Source organism: Lutra lutra, chromosome 6 (assembly GCF_902655055.1).
Source record: "Lutra lutra chromosome 6, mLutLut1.2, whole genome shotgun sequence".
Classification (NCBI taxonomy): domain Eukaryota; kingdom Metazoa; phylum Chordata; class Mammalia; order Carnivora; family Mustelidae; genus Lutra; species Lutra lutra.
The window spans coordinates 147,053,131-147,075,933 of record NC_062283.1 but is presented as its reverse complement, the minus strand read 5'-3'; the positions used below and the strand labels follow the sequence as shown (position 1 = coordinate 147,075,933).

The 22,803-nt window shown below is 44.1% G+C and overlaps 1 protein-coding gene across 6 annotated transcripts in view; it reads left to right on the top strand.

Moving 5' to 3' along the window:
• The window catches only part of PRKN (parkin RBR E3 ubiquitin protein ligase), a 1,375,032-nt gene that overhangs the window by 1,340,441 nt on the left and 11,788 nt on the right, over positions 1-22,803 (top strand). For 3 of the 6 annotated variants that reach the window (XM_047733471.1, XM_047733470.1, XM_047733475.1), the window contains 2 exons: positions 8,748-8,865; positions 13,817-16,061. In XM_047733471.1, the coding sequence (XP_047589427.1) occupies positions 8,748-8,865; positions 13,817-13,929 (231 nt within the window). In that variant the 3' untranslated portion in view covers positions 13,930-16,061. Of the gene's footprint in view, positions 1-8,747; positions 8,866-13,816; positions 16,062-20,747; positions 20,782-21,619; positions 22,744-22,803 lie in introns of those variants that run through there. The other 3 variants (XR_007128111.1, XM_047733472.1, XM_047733473.1) reach the window with 3 other exon arrangements.

Sequence of the window (22,803 nt, the reverse complement as noted above, 5' to 3'; positions counted from 1 at the left end):
CACAAGTCAGGAAGGGGGGACGGGGAGGGAGGCAGAAGGAGAGGGAGAAGCAGACTCCCAGCTGAGCAGGAAGCCTGATTCGAGGCTCAATTCCAAGACCACAGGATCATGACCTGAGCCGAAGGCTGAAGCTTAACAGACTAAACTACCCAGGCGCCCCTGAAAATGCTTTTAATTTGGCAACATATGCACATGTCCAGAGGCAGAAACTTCCACCCAGGGGAATTCTGCTGAGGAATTGTCATGAGAAGTACAGACTCCTCTATAAAAACATATATCTCAAGGTTGTTTAGACCGATAAGAAGCCCCCACATTTTGAGATTAAGGAAGCTGGATGCATTCAGACCCCGGAAAACAATGCAAACTAAAATTCTGTCCACACACGCACACACACACGTGTGCGCGCGCGCCTCTATAAATGATACAGGGAAAGGTTCATGATGTATTTGAAAGGAAAAAAATGGATTACAAAAATAATATGTATAGTATATGTAAAATTTCTAAAAGACTGGAAATATAGGCATAAAACTGTAGACAGTGGTTATATCTGGTGAGGGGCTGCAGGTGATTTTTATCATCCTTTAATCCTTTTCTTCATCTCTCAAAATTTTCTTAATGAGTATGTACATTTTGAAATGAGATTTTTGAAATTATCTACCTTTAAATAGTGATTGCAATCACATAATAGTACCAAAAATGAGAGAATCTGAAACTTATTTAACTATAATTTCCATATACATATTTAAAATAAGATTTGGGTTTTAATATGAAAAATTAAACACATTAGATATGTGCATACATAATATACTATAAAGCAAAGGAATATACTATATTAAGCAAAGGAATGATGATTTTCAAGAAGTAAAGTGAACACACATGCACCCTGCCTACTGTAAGAAGCAGAGCTTCGAGCCGACCTCTGACATCTGACCATGAGCCCTTAGCCAGCCCTCCTCCCTTTTGCCCAGGGAGACCACTGCCCTACATCATACATGAATCACCTGCTGTATGTATTTGGGTTTTTAACATGCATTTGCTTTTTCTTGCTATCTAATGAGTGTTTTTTGAAAGCACCTATACTTTTATCACAAATTAACCCCTTACTAAAATTCAACATTTCCCTTACTAGGAACACTGACCATAAACTAGAGTAATTTTAGAGTAATTTTAGCACTACCTGTGGCCCAATCCAATAGAAGTTACTTACATTGTCATATCAAGTTACAGTTTCTACAGATGTCCTGAAACATCACTTACGCTCATCACAACCTCAAAATAATTGTGATTTTACATCAGTCACTGGATCCTGCTAACTAATGTGTTAACAAGAACAAAACACAAAAAGTACTATGACAAAAAAAAAATCTATTATTTAATAACCATATTTCAAGATAGCTGGCTCCTTTGAATTTTACATTTTGCAATTTAAAACTTCCTGAGAAGTCTGAAGACTGCCAAAGGGAACCATGGCACAAAAAAGAAAAGTTAAGAACCCCATTCTAGACCAGAGGCAGGTATGGTAGGTCCAGTAATGGCCCTTAGTAGTTAGATGCCTGCACCCTACTCACTGACCCCTGGGAATATGGTACCTTACCTAGCAGAAGAGACTTTGCATATAGGATTGGGGGTGATTCCTAGATGATCCAACTGGGTCGCACCTAATTGCCTGAGCCCCCAAAGGGAGGGAAAATTTTCTAGATGAAATCAGAGAGATGGAGCAGAAGAAGAGGCAAGAGATATTGAAGCATGAGAAGGACTCCTCCTCCACCTTTGCAATTGTTGATGAAGGGAGCCAAGAACAAGGGAATGCAGGAAGCCTCTAGAAGCTGAGAATGACCCCCAGGCGACAGCCAGCAGGGAAACAAACCCTCAGTCTGCAGCTGCCAGCAGCTGAATTCTACGATGGGCAATACGTAAATGAATGAACATGACTGTTTCAATAAAACTTTATTTACAGCATAGTGGCAAACCAGATTTGGCCAATGGGCCAACCCTTTGTCTGGATTACCATCCACTTCACACCTACTGTGACTACTGAGCTATTTGCCATCATTTCTGCCACTTGATACTTTTGATATCTTTCTATATTTCTTTACTTCCATTTCTTGCTTTCTTTTTGACTTTTTGTTTGCTTTTTCCATTAATTCTATTTTTTTCCTTATTCAGAAGCAAAATGCTTTCTTTTCTTTTAAAGTTTACACTAGAAATGTAAACATCTTAATGTGACAAAGTCAATGACCCTCAGCCTAAATAATATCAGCACCTTAGAGTCACTGAATTCTGTTACTTATATGCAGTCCTTGTCCAGCATTTTAGTTCTACCTCGATACTTTTAAACCAATAAAGTGAACATGATTTTGATAGTTTTATATAGTCAGTATTTGCTTTGTTGTACCCGCACAAAAGTATTTTCTTTGCTCACAGTTGCTTCTTGTAACTCAGGTCTTCCTTTGGACTTGATCCTATTGGGTTTTTCCTTTAGTGAAGGTCTGTTGATGAGAAATACACAGTATCTTATGTCTGAAAGTGTTTTTATTAATACTTATTTTGAAAATTAATTTTGCTTATCTATAATTCTAAGTAGACTGGTTCTCCTTAGTACTTTGTGGATCTTATACTACTGTCTGCTAGCACCCATGGGTTAAAGAAATCTGCCGTCAGAATAATTGTAGCCTCTTTGTAGTTAATCTGTTTTCTTTGCCTCTGTCTTCAGTACTGTTTCCCCTGCATGACCTCTGTTATCTTGGTCTGGAACTCTAGAGAAGTGGACTTTCTCACTCTCTCCCCACTAACTTATACTCTCCATTTCATATTTTTTACTGTTTGCTCTCTGATCTGCAGTCTGTATAATTTCTCCAGCTTCATCTTCCAGTTTACAAATTCTCCCATCATTTGTATCTAATTTGCTATGTAATCCTTCAACTGAGTTTCTAATTTTAATCATTGGTTTCTTTTCATTCAGAAAAATGCACAAAAGAAATAGGTTTTCTTTTTCAAATCTGCCTGGTTCATTATAATAACCTCATATACCTTTACCAAACTTCTCATGCTTTTATTTCTTGGAGCATATCAAACATATTTATTTTGTACTCTGTATCTGATCATTCCAGTATCTACAACATTTGCTGGTCGGATTCTTGAGTTTTGTATTTCTGCCACTTTCACTAATGACAGCTTCTTTCCTGCTGTACTAGGTAACTTCTCTATTGTGATCTTTTGCTCTTTGGAGTTTTATTTGTGTGATTTTTTTTCACCATTATCAAGCAGATTTTATTCCTGGGGTTGCCAGGGTGGTACAATATTTGCATATCAATCAACATGATACATCACATCAACAAGAGAAAGGGTAAAAACCATATGATCATTTCAACAGATGCTGTACAAAGCATTTGACAAAGCATTACAACCAAAAACCCTTAACAAAGGAGGTTTAGAGGGAACATACCTACACATAATAAAGGCCATACGTGAAAAACCCACAGCTAACATCGTACTCAATGGTGAAAAACTGAGAGCTTTTCTGGTAAGGTCAGGAACAAGACAAGGACATCCATTCTCACCACTTTTGTTCAATATAGTATTGGAAATCCTAGCCATAACAATCAGACAGCAAAAAGAATGGATAAGGAAGAAGTAAAACTTTCACACTACTTGCAGATGGCACGATACTTAGGTAATATGATATAGAGACAACCCTAAAGACTCCACAAGAATACTACCAGCGCTGATAAGTGAATTCAGTAAGGTCACAGGATACAAAATCAATAAACAGAAATCCATTGCATTTCTATACACTAATAATGAAGTAGCAGAAACAGAAATTAAGAAAATAATTCCATTTACAATTATAGCATAATTAATAACATATCCAGGAATAAACTTAACCAAGGAGGGTAAAGACTGTGAAAACTGTTAAACACCGATGAAAGAATTTGAAGATGACACAAACAAATGGAAAGATATTCCATGCCCTGGAATTAGAAGAACAAACATTGTTGAAATGTCCTTACTACCCAAAACAATCCATAGATTTAATATAATCCTATCAAAATATTGACAGGATTTTTCACAGAACTAGAAAAAAAAAATAGTTTTGCTTCAGCCAGGTTCCTGAGTGTGCTACCAGAGTATTTCAAATTAACTTTTTGTCTCGGGTCTTTATTCAGCTAATCAGTAGTGAATTATTTTCACTACTAATAATGAATTCTTTTCACAAAAACCTTGCGTATGAGGCTTAGTGGTTAGGAATTCTCAGAGAGGCTTTGTCTCCCCAACCTTCTTCACCATAAGGCTGGAACCAGCACAAATTTTTATTAATTCTTAATCCATTCTCTCCTCTGGGAAGACTTTTTTCCCTAGTCCATCAGCTGTGGAGGTCACCCCTCAGGAATCTAGGTTGTCTGTGTATAATGGGAAAATTTGATTCCACCTTCCACCCTGCTCTGGCCCAGGTTTTCTCTTTGCACTCTCTCAGGGCCTATAAAGAGCCAGACTCTGGGCAGCCTGAGACGAGGAAAATACCCCCATCACAAGCCCCAGATTCGTCCTTCCCTTAACCAGGAGGATTTTCTCTTTCCCTTTCTAAGCATCAGGGATTTCCTTTCCTTCTCTACCAGATCAGCCATGCATTAAGCAAAGACTCATCTTCCATATTCCATCCATCATTTTTAGATGTGGAGACCAGGGAGAATTGCACTCAGTGCACAGTGTGCCATATTGATGAAAAGCAACATTTTGAAATTAGTTTTTAGTAAGTAAAATTATATATTTCTCTGATCTAGATGCCCCCAGTAGACAATGTTAAAGCCTCACTTTAGAGTTACAAGCTCCTGGGCCTTAAAAAGAAAATCTTGGGACATATGGTTGGGGGGGGGGGGGATGTATTTGCTGTGTATCCCTGAGGATTAGGCCCACGTGTGAATCTGAGCTAACTGGAAGATGTGTAGTTCAGATCAAAACCTACTTACTAAACCTTGCAACCACTCTCCTTAACCACACCTTTATCCCCCTGCACTCTCAGCCACGAGTGGCCTATAAACTGGGGCCAAAGGGAGTTCTCAGTACCTGTGATTGTTCTTAGCCATTAAACTTACTCAGTTACATCCTAACCAAGTATTAACAAATCAGAGGACACCCTCTGAGTTATAAAGGAAGTTTCCTTTATGATGTAACAGAAAGAAATTTGCTTCTTCACTGCAAGGACCACAATTAGGATGCACCCCATTGCCCCACCTGGTTCTTGGGGTCTTACTCCCAGATGATCAGCAGGTTCATGTCTTGGTGTGCTATGTCATTTCTTCATTCACTGAGCTAAAATACAGAGTGCCTCCTAGGTACCTGGTACAAGACCAGACACTGGAGATGTGAGGAGGACACAAATGTGATCTTGGCTCCGGGCAAATTCACTTTCTATTGGAAATAATAAAAATATAAATACTAATTACAACAAAACCCACTAAATACTGCAAGTGAAGTACAAACACAGTGATTTATGTCATGATGAGCCCCAGGTGATGTAGGGAAGTGTTGAATCACTATATTACACACTGAAACTAATATAATAATGTATGTTAACTATACTGGAATTAAAATGTAAAAAAACACAGTTATTTGCTTTATATTATACTGCTCTCTTTTTGAGATATAATTGATATGTGACATTATGTTAGATTTAGATGTACAACATAACAATTATATATATAATCGCATATATAATATATATTACGTATTTTATATATATATGTGTGTGTGTGTGTATATATATATATATATATATGATGACCACAAGTTTAGTTAACATCCCTCACCACATATAAATACAACCTTTTTTCTTCTCATAAGAACTTCTAAGGTCTACTCTCTTTGCAACTTTCAAATTTGTTAACTACTTTCATTCCCCAAACCCACCTCTAGCCACCATCAGTCTGTTCTCTGTATCTCTGAGTTCAGGGTTAGATTCTACATATTAGCAAGACAATATAGTATCTGTCTTTCCCTCTAAGTTACTTCACTTAGCGTCATGCGCTCAAGCTCTATCCGTGTTGTCACAAAGGGCAGGATACCGTCTTCCACAGCATCTGTCTAGTTTACGCCCCCCCAGCAACGCACAAGAGCTCCCTCTTCTCCACATCTGCCACTGTTCTCTCTTGTCTCTTTGCAATATCCACTCTAACAGACGTGAGGAGAAGTCTCGTTGTGGCTTTGATTTGCATTTCCCCAATGAGGAGTGCTGCACGCACCTTTTTATGTACCTGTAAGCCATTTGTACGCCTTCTTTGGAAAAATGTCTACTCAGATCCTCTGCCCATTATTTTTTTATCAGATTGCTTGGTTTTATTGACATTGCATTTTCTGAGTTCTACATATATTTTGGATACTAACCTCTTTTTTTTTAAGATTTTATTTATTCACTTGACAGAGATCACAAGTAGGCAAAGAGGCAGGCAGAGAGAGAGAGAGAGAGAGACGGAAGAGGGCTCCCTGCTGAGCAGAGAGCCAGATGTGGAGCTTGATCCCAGAACCCTGGGATCATGACCCGAGCTGAAGGCAGAGGCTTTAACCCACGGAGCCACCCAGGTGCCCCGGATACTAACCTCTTAACAGAAGATTTTCGAGTATCTTCCCCCAATCAGCAAGTTGCCTTTTAGTGTTACTGATGGTTTCTGTTGCTGTGCAGAAGCTTGTTAGTTGGATGGAGTCCCACTTGTTTATTTTTGCTTTGGTTGACTCTGCTTTTGGTGTCTTTACGACGGAAAACTTAACATTTTTTAAGTATTTAGAACCTGATGGTGAAATGTTAAAAGCCGGATTCTTACGTGGGGTGGAGACTTGTACTCACCAGATTTGGCATCTTTAGGTAACTCACGCACTGGGGTGACCAGATGATGACTACGTACTAAGGCCGCGTCACTCTCACCACTTAGAAAACCTGCTAAGCACAGTGGTGCTGAACAGAGTTTGATTCTCAAAGCACAATGTTATGTGTTAGAAACCTGTAGGTCAGCATCTTTGGTTTGGAGTTCCATCCTTTAGGATTTCCAAAAAAAAAAAAAAAATTTAAGCTTTTATTTGTTTACTTGAGAGAAAGAGAGAGCATGAACATGAGCCGGGGGAGAGTTCATGGGAGAAGCAGACTCCCTGCTGAGCAGGGACCCGAGGTGGGACTTGATCTGAGGACCCTAGAGTCATGACCTGAGCCAAAGGCAGATGCTTAACCAACTGAGCCACCCAGCACCCCCATGTTTTCCAAATTTTTACATTTGACCAGCACCGATGCTGCCATATACAATGTAAGCATTTCTGAACCTGGCACTTGACCTTTATTAATTACTCAGAGGCCTCATTTGAAAAATAAGTTTGATATCTTATTAGAAACCCCACCGTTTTCTCTAGGTTATTGGGAGGAACAACTGAAAAATAGAAGTCAAAGTGTAAAAAATAATGTTATGAATTTGCAAAGTATTATTATTATTATTAGACTAATATCGGAGTATTAGAGCATTTTTTGTTATCTGATTTCTTCACTAATTTATATTTGAAGTTAGTTTTAGTAGTTTCTTGATATAAAAATAGCTCTGAAGATATTTTTAATTAGTTTTTACAGGTTAGTAAAATGACTTGCATGATCATATTAATTTTAAAGTATAGAAGAAACAAATGTTTTGAATACGACAGAGGCCAAAATGGAGGGATTCTGTTCGGATGAAGATGTTGGAATATATTTAAATATAGAGCTAGACCACAAGTTTCTTGTACTGAATCCAAAAATATACCCATTCTTTTTCTGCACACATCATCCAGTACTGAAGTAAGTGTGAGAGTACAGTGTCTGAGTGGTTAGATGGGAGCAGAATGAAACCTCCTTTCCTCTTTGTCCTACGAGTCAGGAAAAGCTCAGTCCTGTGACAATAACAATATTAACAAACATTTCTGAGAGCTTGCCATGTGAGAGATCCTGAGGTAATTCATATTATCACTTAACAACGCGCATCAGATACCAGTTCTAAGCCTTTCAAAAAATTCACTCAGCCCCTGATACCCCAGTGCACTAGGCATTCCTCGTTTCCCTCTAAGAGAGGAGAACTTGCAGAGAGGTGACGGTGTGTCTTACAGTCCCTCCCCTGGATGGGGCTGGGGTTGGAGCCTGGGCAGCTGTCCCCAGACTCACAGTCTTCTCCCCCAGCTCCTCCCGACCCCCTCTGCCTTCCATGTCACGTCAACTCCATTTCCTTCTTCTGGCTCCTGTCCCTTCTGTGACAACATTTGGAGCTCCCCATCCTCCAGGTGCAAGAATGAAGGATAACGAGATGTAAAGGAATCTTGGAACGTCCCACTCACCAGCTCTGGGCAACTGCTGAGCCCACCTCCTCCTCGGTGGGAAAGAAACATGAGTACACTCGCCTGACGAAGCATCGAAGGCAGCATCTGTAGGGCATTCTCACCTCGCCTGCACGGTTCACACCTCATAGGCGTCATTCATGACCATTACCCAAAACAACCGAAGAAGGGATCTCGCACTATAAAATTAAGCCGTTTTCTCAGCATGTAAGTGAAGGCCGCAGGCAGAGGAAATCGTGATCCGTGCATGTCGGGCCTTGTCCCACACCTGTCACGTGTGTTTATGCTTGAGTTTCTTCCTTGAGGGCACTCGCAGCTCTAGGAATTTTCTGGACCTGTGTCTCAAAGAACTGACACACCAACCCCCACGTAAAGCTCTGAGTCGCGGCTGCTTCTGTCTCACTCCGCAGGCTTACCGAGTCGACCAGAAGGCCGCGGAGCAAGCTCGGTGGGAAGAGGCCTCCAAAGACACGATCAAGAAAACCACCAAGCCCTGTCCCCGCTGCCATGTGCCCGTTGAGAAAAATGGTGAGTCTGGGAAGAAGTGAGGGTTGGGGGAGCGCTCCTTGGAGAGCGGGGGCCAGCGGTTGTAGCAGTCAGGAACTGTAAGAGGACCTGTAGCCGACGAGCTCAGCACCCTGGGAATTGGGAGCCATTGGCCAGAACGCCAGTCTCCGCTCTCCCAGGCCAAGTTTTTAAACTGCCTAAGGCTGAGATCCTCCTCTGTTAAAGAGAGATGAAAACAGAAGCTGTCTCATACCAGGAGAATCATGAGCTGTTGTGCACGGCAGATACACAGCCAAGTGCCTGGTTTAGACAATCAATAAACCTAATTGCCCTTATTATTATTAATTATTAATAATATTAGACACTTTGTATCCGGTAAGCGGTCCACTAGTGTAGCCAAATATATATATATATATATATATATATATATATATATATATATATATATAAATAAATTTATATATATATAAATTGGAAACTTCCCAGCCCGGTATTTCTCAGAGTCTAGAGTTCCTCGGTAGGGAAAGAGTTGCCAGGTCATTCCTATAGCATGTCCCTCTTGCATAATAACAACCACACAATTAACTCATATTGAGCATTTATGGGGTGTTTGGCTTAAGTTCCCTACAAATGTGAGATCATTTAACGCTCGCAGAAATCACAATATATTCCCATTCGCAATACGCATTAGCAACTCAGAATCCTTTTGTAAAGAAATTGGCTTAATTTTGTTTGATTTCCTGGTTCCCAAATTTGGGAGCCATGACTTCCTTTTCTTCCTGTCACACCAGCTTGTGGACCCTTGGGGAGCCGCGTGCACTTGGGCTTATGCTTGTCCGTCCTTGTTGCGGGAGGTTCAGTGCTTTGTATTATAACCCCACTCGCCTGCTTTGTTAAAATACCCTCTGAATGCATCTGTCTCTCCATAAACCTATTCCTTTAGCCTTTTGCCAACTACTCTCTCAGTTTTGAGAAGGTGAGGTGACCATGGGGAGATGCGTCTGGAGTTCGCCCTCGCCTGCCCCCGGCCATTTAGGAGTCCCCCGGTAGGCCCTGCTCTGTGTCGGTTCACGGGCATAGAAACGCGGGATCCATATCTGAACGGTTCTCTTCTTAATGACACTCCAGTCCCAAGAAAGGCTGGGACCCCCAGCCCCGACGCACTCAGTAACTGCGGGAACCCCATGGCTGCGGGGACCCGTGGGGCTTGCAGATGGCAGGACCGTCCCTCCTGCTCCTGTCCTCATGGACAAGGAGCCTCTGTAACCCACCAAAGGAAACGGGGGAGGCCTGCTCAGCTCCCCGACGGTGCGTCTGTGCCAGTGGCTGCACTTCTTCTCCCCTTGAGCTTCCCAGGGCTGGGACGACGGCACCGGGGTCCTGTGGCCTGCGGCGGTTGGCGTGCGTCCTCCCTGCTCAGCGGCGCTGATCTGTTTGGCTCTGGGCTGCCCTGTTCACGGTGATTCTGATGCCTCACACCAACCAGGGCCCCAGCTGCCATCCATCCAGGATGTGCCAACCGGCGTAAAGCCATCACAGCCCAGTGCCCAGAGCCCGTTCCAAGTGTGAGAGGTGCCCGCTGGCTCGCTGGGGAGCGGAACCCGGTGCTCTCAGGACAGGCCCGCAGGCCTGTTTCCCCTGTTGCGTCCCTCAGAAGGTGTTCACTGATGCAAACAAGAGAGCACCGACACAGCCCAGAGCAGCAGGAATGGGCTCAGCTCAGGCCACGTCCCTGGCTCGGAGACAATGGTCTCCTGGAAATAAAGACATAAATGTGTGTCATGAGTCCTCACGTCCCTCTGCGCACTGGGATGTGCCTGGAATCATGTAGGAGGAAAGGACGTCAGTGGAGCCGGGGCAGGAACTCTTGTAGTCCTCACTCCTCGAGAGTGCAGTGTAGGCAAGTGGAAGTCAGAAAAGACGCAGGGCCACCTGGCTGGCTCAGCCGGTCCAGCGACTGCCACCAGCCTGGGGTCCTAGGATCCCGGGATTGAGTCTCGCCTCAGGCTCCCTGCTCAGCGGGGAGTCTGCTTCTCCCTCTCCCTCTGTCCCTCCCCTGCCCATGCTCTCTCTCAGTCTGGCTCTCTCCCAAATAAATAAATAAAACATTAAAAAAAAAGAAAAGGTGCAAAGAGCCTTCACCAGGGAGGGTACGTAGTGCTGATAAACACGGCCCGTGCTCCAGGTCACACGTATTTCAAGAATGTACATTAAATACTAAGAAACCATGTTGCTATTACCGAAGGGCGCGAACCTTTCCTGTCCCTTCCCTGGGCCCAGAAAAGCACCTGACAAATACTCATTGAATTAAAAAGTAGCTAAAGGGGATGACACATAAACAGATAAATTTTTTAAGATTTTATTTATTAGAGAGAGAGGGAACACAAGCAGGGGGAGCAGAAGACAGAGGGAGAAGCAGACTCCCCACAGAGCAGGGAGCCCGATTCGGGCCTCCATCCCAGGACCCCAGGATCAGGACCTGAGCCAAAGGCAGTCACTTAACCGCTAAATCAACTGGCCACCCTCATGCCCCCCATCTCGGATTTCTTTGAAGTATCAGGATTTGCTATAAATGGAAAGCCCTGATTTTTCACTGATAGATTTTTAGCCCATGAAACTTTAAGCTTATTAATAATAAGTATTATTCGTCTAAGCTGTTTTTAAAGCATACAGCAGAGAGAGATGTGAGCTCTATGGGCAAGAAAAGCTGGTCTCATGATCTCATTCTCAAAGTAAATTCATGGCCTCTGTCATAGTCATCTGAATCCCAGAAAGTTCTTCCTGCCGCAAAGCCACAAAAAACGTGAGGCTCATTCCCACATCGAACCCAGGCGAAGCCTCATTGCTTCCTCCTGCCAGCCTCAGTCTGGGAAAGTGTCTTCCTTCCCTCCCACCCCAGACCGAGGAGACGCCGCTTACTTTCCCTGATCAACAAGTGCCTGTTGCCAGTTAAATCTCCCTTCAGGTTGTTCAATAACTTCTACTCCCTTCATAAACCTAATGAAAGAGTCTCTGGCCCCAGCCACGGTGCCGATGGGAACAGGTGCCTCAGCCCATGGACAGATCAGAATTCTCTAGGAGGGAAGCCATGTTTTCTTCGTTTAAATGACCACAAAGTCAGGGGACATTGTCAGTTACTTTTGTGCTGGCAAAACTTTTAGAATCAGAGTCCCTGGTGCTTTTCCGTATTATGGGAGCTAGCTTATGGCCCTGCATCTGTTAAGCACCGGGGGGCTTAAAGAAACTTAATAACATGAATATTCTCTCTTCCTGTTTCCTTTCTTCTTATTCTGTGGAGCCATCATGATTCTTGTTTCTATAATAAAATGTTATTTGTATATATTAGTATTTTCGAAGATTTTGGTATTGTAGGAAGACATTTTGTTATTTACCTCATACGCGTATAATCATTAAATATGTATTTAAAATTAGACAGTCCTGTAATTGTGTAACCCTAAATGGGAAATATTAAGATAAAAGTATCATAGGTAAGTCTTCCCTTTATTTTCTGCATATTTTTAAGCTTTAAATGATCTTTAAAACAAACGGAAAAGGAATAGCAAAGTAGGAGATTTTTAAATGCCCTTAAATTACCCTACAACAAATTCCTTCAGTTACATATTCATAAATATTTTAAATCAGTGGAGGTTCTCATGCCATATTTCTAATAATAAAAATGAGATAGTACGGAAGCAATTACCTGGAAAATTTGGCAAGGAAAAATGACTTAAGAGGATAATTGGTGAAATTGAATCATAGAGCACATCCAGTGTTATGTCAGATTCAAGCAAAGAGCTGCTTTTGCCTGAATTATCTAGGAAATTCAGTCAGAAACTGTTCTCTGCATCTAACTTCATACAAGTAACTCTGCACTCCACTGCAGACTGGATGTCTGAGCCCCAGAAGCAAATCAGAAATGAATTTAACAAATGTGTGATGGGGAGGAATCCCAAAATAAGTCCCAGAATGAGCAAGTGTTCATCTCATGCTGTAAACACCCTGTTCTATGAAAGAAGGACAAATCCTGGTTAAATCTCGGGCTTTGCCATTTAGAAGTACTGGACCTTGAGAGAATTCTACAGCAGAGTAATATTCCTACTCACTAGGCGCTTTTGAGGAGGAATGAGGTAACCCACATAGAGTACCCAGTATCCCTCGTCTGCTAATCTTAATTTTTTTAAAAGATTTTATTTATTTATTTGACAGACAGAGAGCACAAGTAGGCAGAGAGGCAGGCAGAGAGAGAGGAGGAAGCAGACTCCCTGCTGAGCAGAGAGCCTGATGTGGGGCTCGATCCCAGGACCCTGAGATCATGACCTGAGCTGAAGGCAGAGGCTTAACCCACTGAGCCACCCAGGTGCCCCTTAAATACAATTTTGAAGAGCATTAAGGAATGAATTCTCTGTTAAATATTTTTTTTAAAGATTTTATTTACTTTTTTTGACAGAGAGAGAGAGCACAAGTAGGGGGAGCAGGGCAGAGGGAGAGAGAGAAGCAGGCTTCTTGCTGAGCCGGGAGCCCAAGGCGGGGCTCGATCCAGAGACCCTGGGATCATGACCTGAGCCAAAGGCAGACACTTAACTGACTGAGCCACCAGGCGCTCCTCCATTAACACGTCTGGTGCTGCTTCCCCAACTCCTGTTCCATGAATTTTGCCATGCCAACTAATATTATACTTAGTATATTAACATCTATTTAAAACATGAAGCAATATACATTTGGATAAGGAATGGACCTCATCTCTGACACACAAAGCCTTTGTCTCTAAATCCCATTTCAGGGAAGTCCATAAACTGAGATCCACAAATGGCATTTGTCCTCGATGGGAGGGGCGTGCGGCACCCTCACGCCCTTCCTACCCGATGTCCTACCTTCCGAACGCCCTTAGAGAGTCCTCTGGGGAGCAGTGCGTGGCGTGGGTGCGGGCAGGAGTGTTCTGCGGGTGTTTGCCTGTGTCTTTGTCGTCCCGCAGGAGGCTGCATGCACATGAAGTGTCCGCAGCCGCAGTGCGGGCTGGAGTGGTGCTGGGCCTGCAGCTGCGAGTGGAACCGCGCCTGCATGGGGGACCACTGGTTCGACGTGTAGCCGCCGCCAGCGAGCGAGCGCCTCCTGCCGTCCAACCTGGGAACGTACCAAGGCTCCCGCCCCTCGGGGCTCTTTCTCCTCTCTCCCCCCCTCGCACGCGCACACACGCACACACAGACACGCACAACCCCTCAAGTTCCTTACAGAACCACAAAAAGCTCCTGAGATCCCACGAGCAACAGCAGGAAGCATTCTCAGGCCTCAGCATGACACACACCCCAGAGCCCAGAGGAAAGTGCATCCCGCCTGTTGCACGGATTGTCGTTCTCCCGGGAATTCAGGTTGGGCTGGATTTAAGCAGCAGAGAGAGAGATTTCTCAGGTTTAATTTCCTGCATTGTACCTTCTGCAAAGATTGGGAAGAAGCCATTGGTGAGGAAATAGTTCGGAGGGACGATTGTCAGGTTCCCTGTAAGACGGCGGGTCGATTGGGAGAACCATATTCTCGGCTTCGAGAGCAATGCTCCTATGTAAATTTTCAGAGAGCATCTATTCCCAAAGAACCACAGGCAGTAGTCAAAAGTCGGTGTTTATCCCTAAGAATTCTACCTTTATATATTGCGCTGATGGGATATCAACTATGCATAAATCAGCTTGTCAACTAGCGAGAAATTATGAAAGTTAACTTGAATGTTGACATTATAGGAAAGAGATCAAAACTTCATGTACTTTTCATTCCATTTAATTATTTGAAAACCTGGAAAGAGATTGTTTTTCTGAGCATACTACAAAGTCTGTAATTTGATTTTAAACATTCATTTTGCAGCTTGGGGAATAAGTTAGTACATTTGGCTTCACTGTAAACTTAATGGGTCGGGTACCTTTAGAGGAAACATTTTTAGAAGTGGTTTTATAGTGATTCTCAATGTTAACAAAAGTTCAGGGTGTTGAGGCAGAAATCTTTAAAGAAGGAGCATTTCCAGGGCTAACAGAATGGAACCAGGACTGATTTTGTACTGGAAAGATTTCTGCACGTGCTGGGTTCCTGAATGGGTTACTCCAAGGAGAGTTCTTCTCTAGGACAGTGGAGTCATACAAAAGATTTCCTCATGTTAACATGGATCAAAGTGGAGTGTTGATCAAGTTTTCCTCTTTTTTTTTTTTTTTGAGGCGTTCACGACACGTCAAAAAGAGATGTGTTTACGCGAAATGCCACAGACCTCATTTTCTACAGCACAGTGAACAGATGAAAAACTACAACCACTGTCTTTGGTTCTCATCATCTGTCTTCTCAGGGCTTCTCTTTGTAGACATAGCACCAGAAATCCTTGCAGCAGGAGAGAAGGAATGACCTCAGAACATTTACCAAGGACCTCTGTCCCTCTGTCCCTCTGTCCCTAACCATCCTCCCAGGGACAGTCCTGCCTGATCTCCCTTTTCCCTCAGAGGCTGGTCCCGGGACAAGATGGGGTGTGGCAAGCACAGGGGTTTTAATCAGCCTCATTTGGCTTCGCTCTGTCAGAAAATCCAACCTCCCCAGTGTGACCCCAAAGCTGCCAGACTCATGTCACAAAGCCTTAAAGGTCATAGCGAGGGAACAGAGAGCCAATACCTGTGAGCAAGAGAAAAAGGAAGGTCACGAGGCATGAGATCGCATGTTCCAGGGGCCGGTATCAGTGACGGCACATTACTGACAATCCCGGCAGGTAGCTTCTCACACCCACCCTGCAGGACAAATCAGACAGCCCCCTCTCTCACATGGAGCACCCGGTATTTTATATCCACTATAGCTTTTGGGTTTAGTGACGCTATCCTGATTGTTGACTTCCAAATTTGCGTGTTGTGTTGGGTGTGCAAAGCCCAAACAGGGTTTGCTCTCATGGCTTCAGGCACAGTAGGTAGAAGTTTCTAGGGCTCTGCTCCTTTCCTGGTGGTGGTCTTCCCCCCACCCCAGAATAGAACATGGAGACAAGGTAAAGGGGAAAAAACAGCCTCTGTAAAGGAATGGAAATCACAAACCACTATAAATGAACATGCTTGACCATGAAATGTATAATCAAATGTGACTAGATCAAAAGAATAGAAATAAAATCTTTGCAGAAGAATCTTTATTTTTCTCTGAAACTTGTAAAGGGGTATTTGACCACTATGTCTAAAGTTGTACTCAAATTATCAATAAAAGCATCAAAAGAGCGTTTGAGTCCATCTCTGAGGAGAGTTTTTCAGTAAATGCTGGAGGTGCGGGGAGGGCAGCCCAGGATACCTCGCTCAGGAGCCTCCCTCGGGGCCTAAAGGGACCGCCTGGCAAGGCAACGTCCGTTTTTTATCTAAAAAGCAAACCGTCTTAAAATCTAACGGTGACTTTCCTGCTCTATCAGCAAACTTCTCTACTAACTGTTTCAAACAGAAGTCTGAGTCAGGAAAAAACCACAAGGATTCTCTGTGTAATGTCTTGCAGAAAAGCTCGGTGACTGTGCATTGCTGCGACTGTGGGTGTGTTGACACTGCATTTCTTTAAAACCGTTGCCGTGGCTGGAATGAGTGACAATGAGCCTGTGTTTGAGCAAGCTGGAAGGGAACATTCTTGGAGAGCTCCTATGCATACAACGGGCAAGCCGCACACCATGAGGGCCTGTTGGTGCCAAGCAGCCTAGGAAGGTGCTCTAAAGAAACACGAAGCTTCTGGAAACGATGACCCGGCATTGACACTCATCCCCAGGGTGTGAGTTAGAGACCTGGCACTGTGAACGCCCACGAGTAAGCACAGACGCGGAATGCTCACTTGAAAAGAAACCACAGCGGTGGGGAAGAGCCAGCATCGTTGGTTGGGTGGTGTTCCGCGTCTGCCACCGTCCTTGCTCGGCCATTCCTGGTACCACGGAGAGGATCAATGTCGATTTTTAGAAGAAAACCCTATTTCAAAACAACACTGAATCCATCTTCCAGTTACCTGGTGTGAATGAACTGTCTGACCCCAGATATTTAAAAATTTCCTCTGTAGCCGCAGCTCTGTCTGCCCACAGGTTCTGTCCCTGTGCCTTAATAAACCACCATTTTGCACCAAAAAGAAAAAAAAATTCTCTCTGCAGTTTGGATAATCACGCAAAAAAAAAAAAAAAAGGTGAGAAGTATTGTCTGGGAAGACATTTGGCCCACAGATGCATGGTTTTGCCTTGGTGAGCCCAGAGTGTTCCCAGTTGTTATCTTCTGATGTGTGGACTGAGAGAATCAATTTGTCAGCATCAGAAAGTAACTGGACCCCAGAAGACAGACTCACATTCGTCCAACTCATAAGAGAACAAAGCACAAAACCTAGAACATCAATTAAATGTATATTTACCATGAGAAGCTCATGTCCTGATCTTCACACATGATTTTCCATCTGCCTAGAATCTTTCCAACCTCTTCCTTCAACGACCTCTCCTCCCCACATCGTCTAGCCAGTCTCAGATCTCCATTTAACCAACTCCCCCAGACACCCTTCTGTTACCATCCTGGCCTTCAACTGAAGGTCCTTCCTGAATGTTCCCAGAGCCACACGACTTCCCACAGCAGAGCTGTGTGGGGTTTTTCCCAGTTTCAGCAAATTCTCCACCTCTCCTCACAGCAACTGGGTGTCCTACAAGTCAATTCAATTTTCACACTACCTCAAAGGTCAGGCCCCACAGGTAAGAGCTCAGTTTCACCAGACCCCGCCCCCCCACGTCAGACATGGCCCAATTCCCCGGTTGCCAGCTGTACTTCTCATTGACTGGCTGTGAGTCTGGGGTCCCCATGACTCCCTCCTCAGGCTCAGTACCTCACTAGAATGACTCACAAAACTCAGGAAAGCATTTTATGTACTATTATTGGCTTGTGATAAAGAAAGCAAACTCAAGGATTGCCAAATGGAGAACTGCATAGGGAAGGATGGGATGGGATGGGGTGGGGTGGGGTGTGTACTCAGAGTTTCCATGCCCCCTACAGGGGTACCAGGCCCCACCTTCCCAACAAAAACTGGGAAGCTCTCTGAAACATGTTGTTTAGGGGTTTCTACAGAGGTTTCATTAAGTAGGCATGATTGATAATATCATTGGCCATTAGTGATTAACTCCATCTTTATCCTTCTGGAGATGGTTAGGGACCAGGACTGAAAGTTCCAGCCCTCTAATCATGCCTTGGTTTTTCTGGCAACCAGCCCCCATCCTGAAGACCTGAGGCCCCACAACCACAGATAACTCAATAGCGTACAAAAGACACTCATCACTCCAAAGATTCCAAAACTTTGGGGAGCTGTGTGTCAGAAACCAAATATACAGGTACTATATTTATATTTATTATAACTTATTTGCATATATATATCATTTTTTTGAGAGGGGAAGAGCAGGGGGAGGGGCAGAGGAAGAAAGAATCTTAAGCAGGCTCTATGTGGAGCACGGAGGTGTTCATGGGGCTTGATCTCACAACGCTTAGATCATGACCTGTTCCAGCATCAAGAGTCCCACGCTTTATAGACCAAGCCCCCTGGGTGCTCCATACATAGCATTTGTTGTACAAAACTTTACTCATCTATCCTCCTACCTCATCTTACCTCCAGGTAAGAACATAACTCTGGTGCTTACCTTTGTATCCATAATACCTAGCCCTCGGCTTGCCACAGACCAGGCTCCAGCGCTAGGGAACTGCATTTTTGGAATTCTGAGAAAATCCACATGGAAAATCAAACTACAGTGGAAAGCATCCTTGCTGAGCCTAGGCTCAGTGCTCGGTGACTTAGCTGCTCAGTGTGTGTACGAGTAACCCCAGCACAGATGTATCGTTTTCCATTACAAATGTACGTCCGACACAGGCTAGGTCCCTCTGGTCTCAGGTCAGGTCACCTCACCTCAGAGTTTCCAAGCTGTGTGGTCAAAGGTTGTACTTTTAACTCCCTATAATGACTTCCTTGCCCTCCTCCCTCTTGCTGCCCTGGGCGAGCTCACCTGTACATTGGTTGTTCCCGAAGACTCCTGCTGCCCTAGCAAAGGCTCGCCCCACTGTACTTCCTTTCTGTATGTGGTGTTTCACTCATGGTTCTTGGATTTTGAATTTCAACCTCAGAGGGATTACAATGACATCTTTGAAGGATACATTCAGCATCAAATCTCCACTCAGTATCCTTTCCCTGCAAAGTTTTCCTTGTGCATTTATTATTCCTACAAATACAGTTATTCCATTATTATATGCCTGTCATAAAGAAGGTGAAAAAAGAAAAACCACCATCTAGAAATAATTATTTTGCATCTTACATATTTCCATTTAAAAACAGAGGATGAGCATCTACCTATGTCAATAGATTTCTATATGGACAATTTTCGAGGACCACATTGTGGTCTCCTGTGTATATACTAATTAAGTTAAAAGTGTATTTTTTAGGCTTCCAGATCTAATTCAAAAGTGTGGGGTTTTTTTTTAATGTAATCGTTAAACAGTCTGGATATTGAAAGTGTTATGCAGCCTGAAAATATATTTGCAGCATGATGTTAGGCAAAAAGGAGTTTACCAAAAGTGTATGTGTACTGTCACTAAAACTATTTTAGAGAATTCTGAAGAATAAATGATTGAAGAACATACATTAAAGTGTAGTTTACTATGGTGATAAAATTATATGAATTTTTTTTTTACTTGTCTCTACTTTCTGTGTTTTTTGGCAGTGTGAAAATATCACTTCAATTGAAAATAATAGTTTTTTAATATCCCATGACAGTGAAAGTAGCTCAGATTGCTTTGCAGTTGAAGAGTGATTGTCCCATCAATAATTCTGCTCTCGGGGAGCTTGGGTGGCTCAGTCAATTAAGCATCTGCCTTTGGCTCTGGTCGTGATCCCAGGGTCTGGGGTTGGGAACCACATCGGGCTCCCTGCTCAGCGGAAGTCTGCTTCTCCTTCTGTTCCCCAACCCCCACGTTCCTGCTCTTTCTCTCTCTCAAATAAATAAGATCTTTAATTTTTTTTTAATAATTCTGCTCCTGAATTACCTGAACTTTTACTAGAATAACAAAACTAGATTAGAGACACTCTACTGCTTCTCTCAAAAGAGTTCTACCAAACAAATTCGGGAGAGGTGGGCTGGGAGAGGAGTTGACTCTGGGAAGGCACGGATCTGCTTGCCAGCAGAGCAAGCATGGAAGCAGCATGTCTCTCCCGCTTCTCAGGTACCTGCTCCGCAGAGGGAAGGGGTGGTGGGGCCGGGAGGGTGCCTGGCTCCTGGAAAGACCCTTGTTCCCTAAGAAAGCGAGGAAGTAGAAGGTTAACATGTCAACTTAAGTGGCCACTTCTCTCTCATTAATATAAAAGAAAATCGGTTTTATGTTTCTGATTTTTCCCTCAAAAAGCATCTTTCCCAATGCAAACTCGATCAATTCAGGAAGCTAGCATGACCCAGCTGCAGCTAACAGAGTGTGTGAGAGAGACGTGAGCCAAGATCAAATCAATGTCACACAAGCGGTGATGACCTTGTTTTGTTCATAAGGGATGGGAAATAGAAACCTACTTCTCCCTCTTGTGAAGTAAATCGAATAAATTGAATACAGCCATTTCAGTTTCAGTTTCTTTTAATAAATTCGAACACAGAGACAGTGTGGGGCAGAGGCCACACGCTGAGGGCGGGCGGGGATGGCACCGGGGGCTACCGCCTCCCAGGGACCAACCACGCCCCCGCACCTGCTGCTCCCTCTGGGCACCTGCCTCGGCAAAGCTGCCCCTGATCCACCCGCAAGCCAAGCCAATCAAGAGGCCAACACCTTGGATACTGATGCCTCCCAAAGGAGCTTATCCCACTAAAAATAGGGCCTCTGGAAACCACCCCAAGCTTGCTGCTCACGAGGGACCGTGGAGCAGTATTTGAGAATCCCTAAATTCTGCACTCTCTCTCTCTCTCTCTCTCTCTCCCCAGCAGCTAGCTTTCTTCTCAGACCATTTGTCACGGAGACATTCAGGTTTCATGACCTCACACGCATTCTGTGCACTGTCCCAGTGGAGTCCCCGCTCTCTGCGCCCTGATTCCCTGCACTGACTTCCAGCCGGTGTCCGAGTCCAGCACCCTCTTTCCGGAACCACATGGCCTGCTCTGTCCCCACTCCCTGCTGGAGCTCACTCACTGTCCCTTCTCCACATCCTCTGTCACCCATCCTAGCTTGTGTTTCTCCATATCACTCACCCATATCTGAACCTACCGTGCATTTGCCTGTTTGTGGGGTCTCTGCCTGTCTCCCCTATTAGAATGTGAGCCCCGCGATGGCAGCTCATCGATGCAACTTCTCTTGTAAATGACAATTAAAGAATAGCCATCAACAATCATCCACCAAGGGACTCATGCCCATCCACCTGCCTGTGGCCCACCTGCCTCCAATCTATGCAAAAGCCACCTGATGGAAACAGTTAACCCCTTGCAGAGTAGAGTCAGAAACACCAAGTGCCATCACACGAACTATTATTTAGAAACATTGCCATTGGGACACCCGGGTGGCTCAGTTGGTTAAGTGTCTGCCTTCAGCTCTGGTTGTGATCTCAGGGTCCTGGGATAGAGCCCCTCTTTGAGCTCCTGGGCTCGACAGGAAGCCTGCTTCTCCCTCTGCCCTTCCCCCTATTTGTGCTCTCTCATGCTCTCTCTCTCTCTCTCTCAAATATAAATAAAATCTTCTTTTAAAACACTGCCATTGTTCCTTTTAATTTGGCTGTATTGAAAAGTCACGATTTGTTTTCGTTCTCTCGCCATTCCTGTTCCACGTTCCAGATGAAGATTTTCCGTCACCACGTTTTCTGGTTCGTTTTGCATTAGCCACCTGACAATTTTCATGAAATAGGTCTCCTAGTTGACTAAGGACAGAGTCTCCCAATCATCCTGATTCATCATTTCTATGACTGAGCTTCCATCAGACGCCATCTGAACAAACACGCCCTAGCGCCACATACTTTCAACAAGAGGAACTTCAACACGGAACCATGCTTCAGTTTCTGATGTTCTTTGCTGAAGTTGTCCTCCAGAGGCATCAGAGAGGGACAACTGGTCACGCTGTCATCTGTGGTCAAGGAACTCTGAGCGTAGGCAGTTCCTACCCTGATTCTCCTCCCATCGAGCAACACCTAGAGCTGTGCCCAGCCATGGATAACCGTCAGAGATCCAGCGTCAGCAGTGTCCACTGGTCCTGTTGGAGCCACCGTGGGAGAAGCCTGTGTTTCTGGCAGAGTCATGGAGGTCACCTGGGACAGAGTTACAAGGGCTGGAGATGGGGTCTTGATCCTTACACCTGCTCTGCGGCTACAGAAAACTGTTTGAACTGCTTGCCTGTGTTTGTTTATTCCTGCCCCTGATTGTCACACTGATGGGAAAGAAAGCTCTTACAGCAATGACAAGCACAGTGCTAGCCGTGACCATGCAAGGTGCCCAGGCTAGTCTGCACAGGTGCCCCCGTAACACCATCATTACAGTGGGAAGAACAGAGCTTAAGCAGATTGGACAGGGGAACATCGGGTCGGCAAGTTTTTTCCATAAAGGGTCAAATCATAAATCTAGTTGTTCCTTGAATAACATGAGTCTGACCTGCACGGGTTCACTGATAGGCAGATTTTTTTTCTTTTCAATAAAACAGTACAGTACTATAAATGTATTTCCTCTTCCTTACGATTCTCTTGACATGCTTTTCTGTAGCTAACCTGATGCTAAGACTATAGTATCCAATACATGTAACATACAAATATGGGTTACTGTTGTCAGTAAGGCTTTCTGTCAAAATTAGGCCATTAGTTGGGGCGCCTGGGTGGCTCAGTCAGTTAAGTGTCTGGCTGTTGATTTCAGCTCAGGTCTTGATCTCGGGATCATGAGATCGAGTCCTGCATCGGGCTCTGTGCTCAGCACAGAGTCTGCTCGAGATCCTCTCCCTCTGCCCCTCCCCCCCATGCTCACTCGCTCGCTCTGTC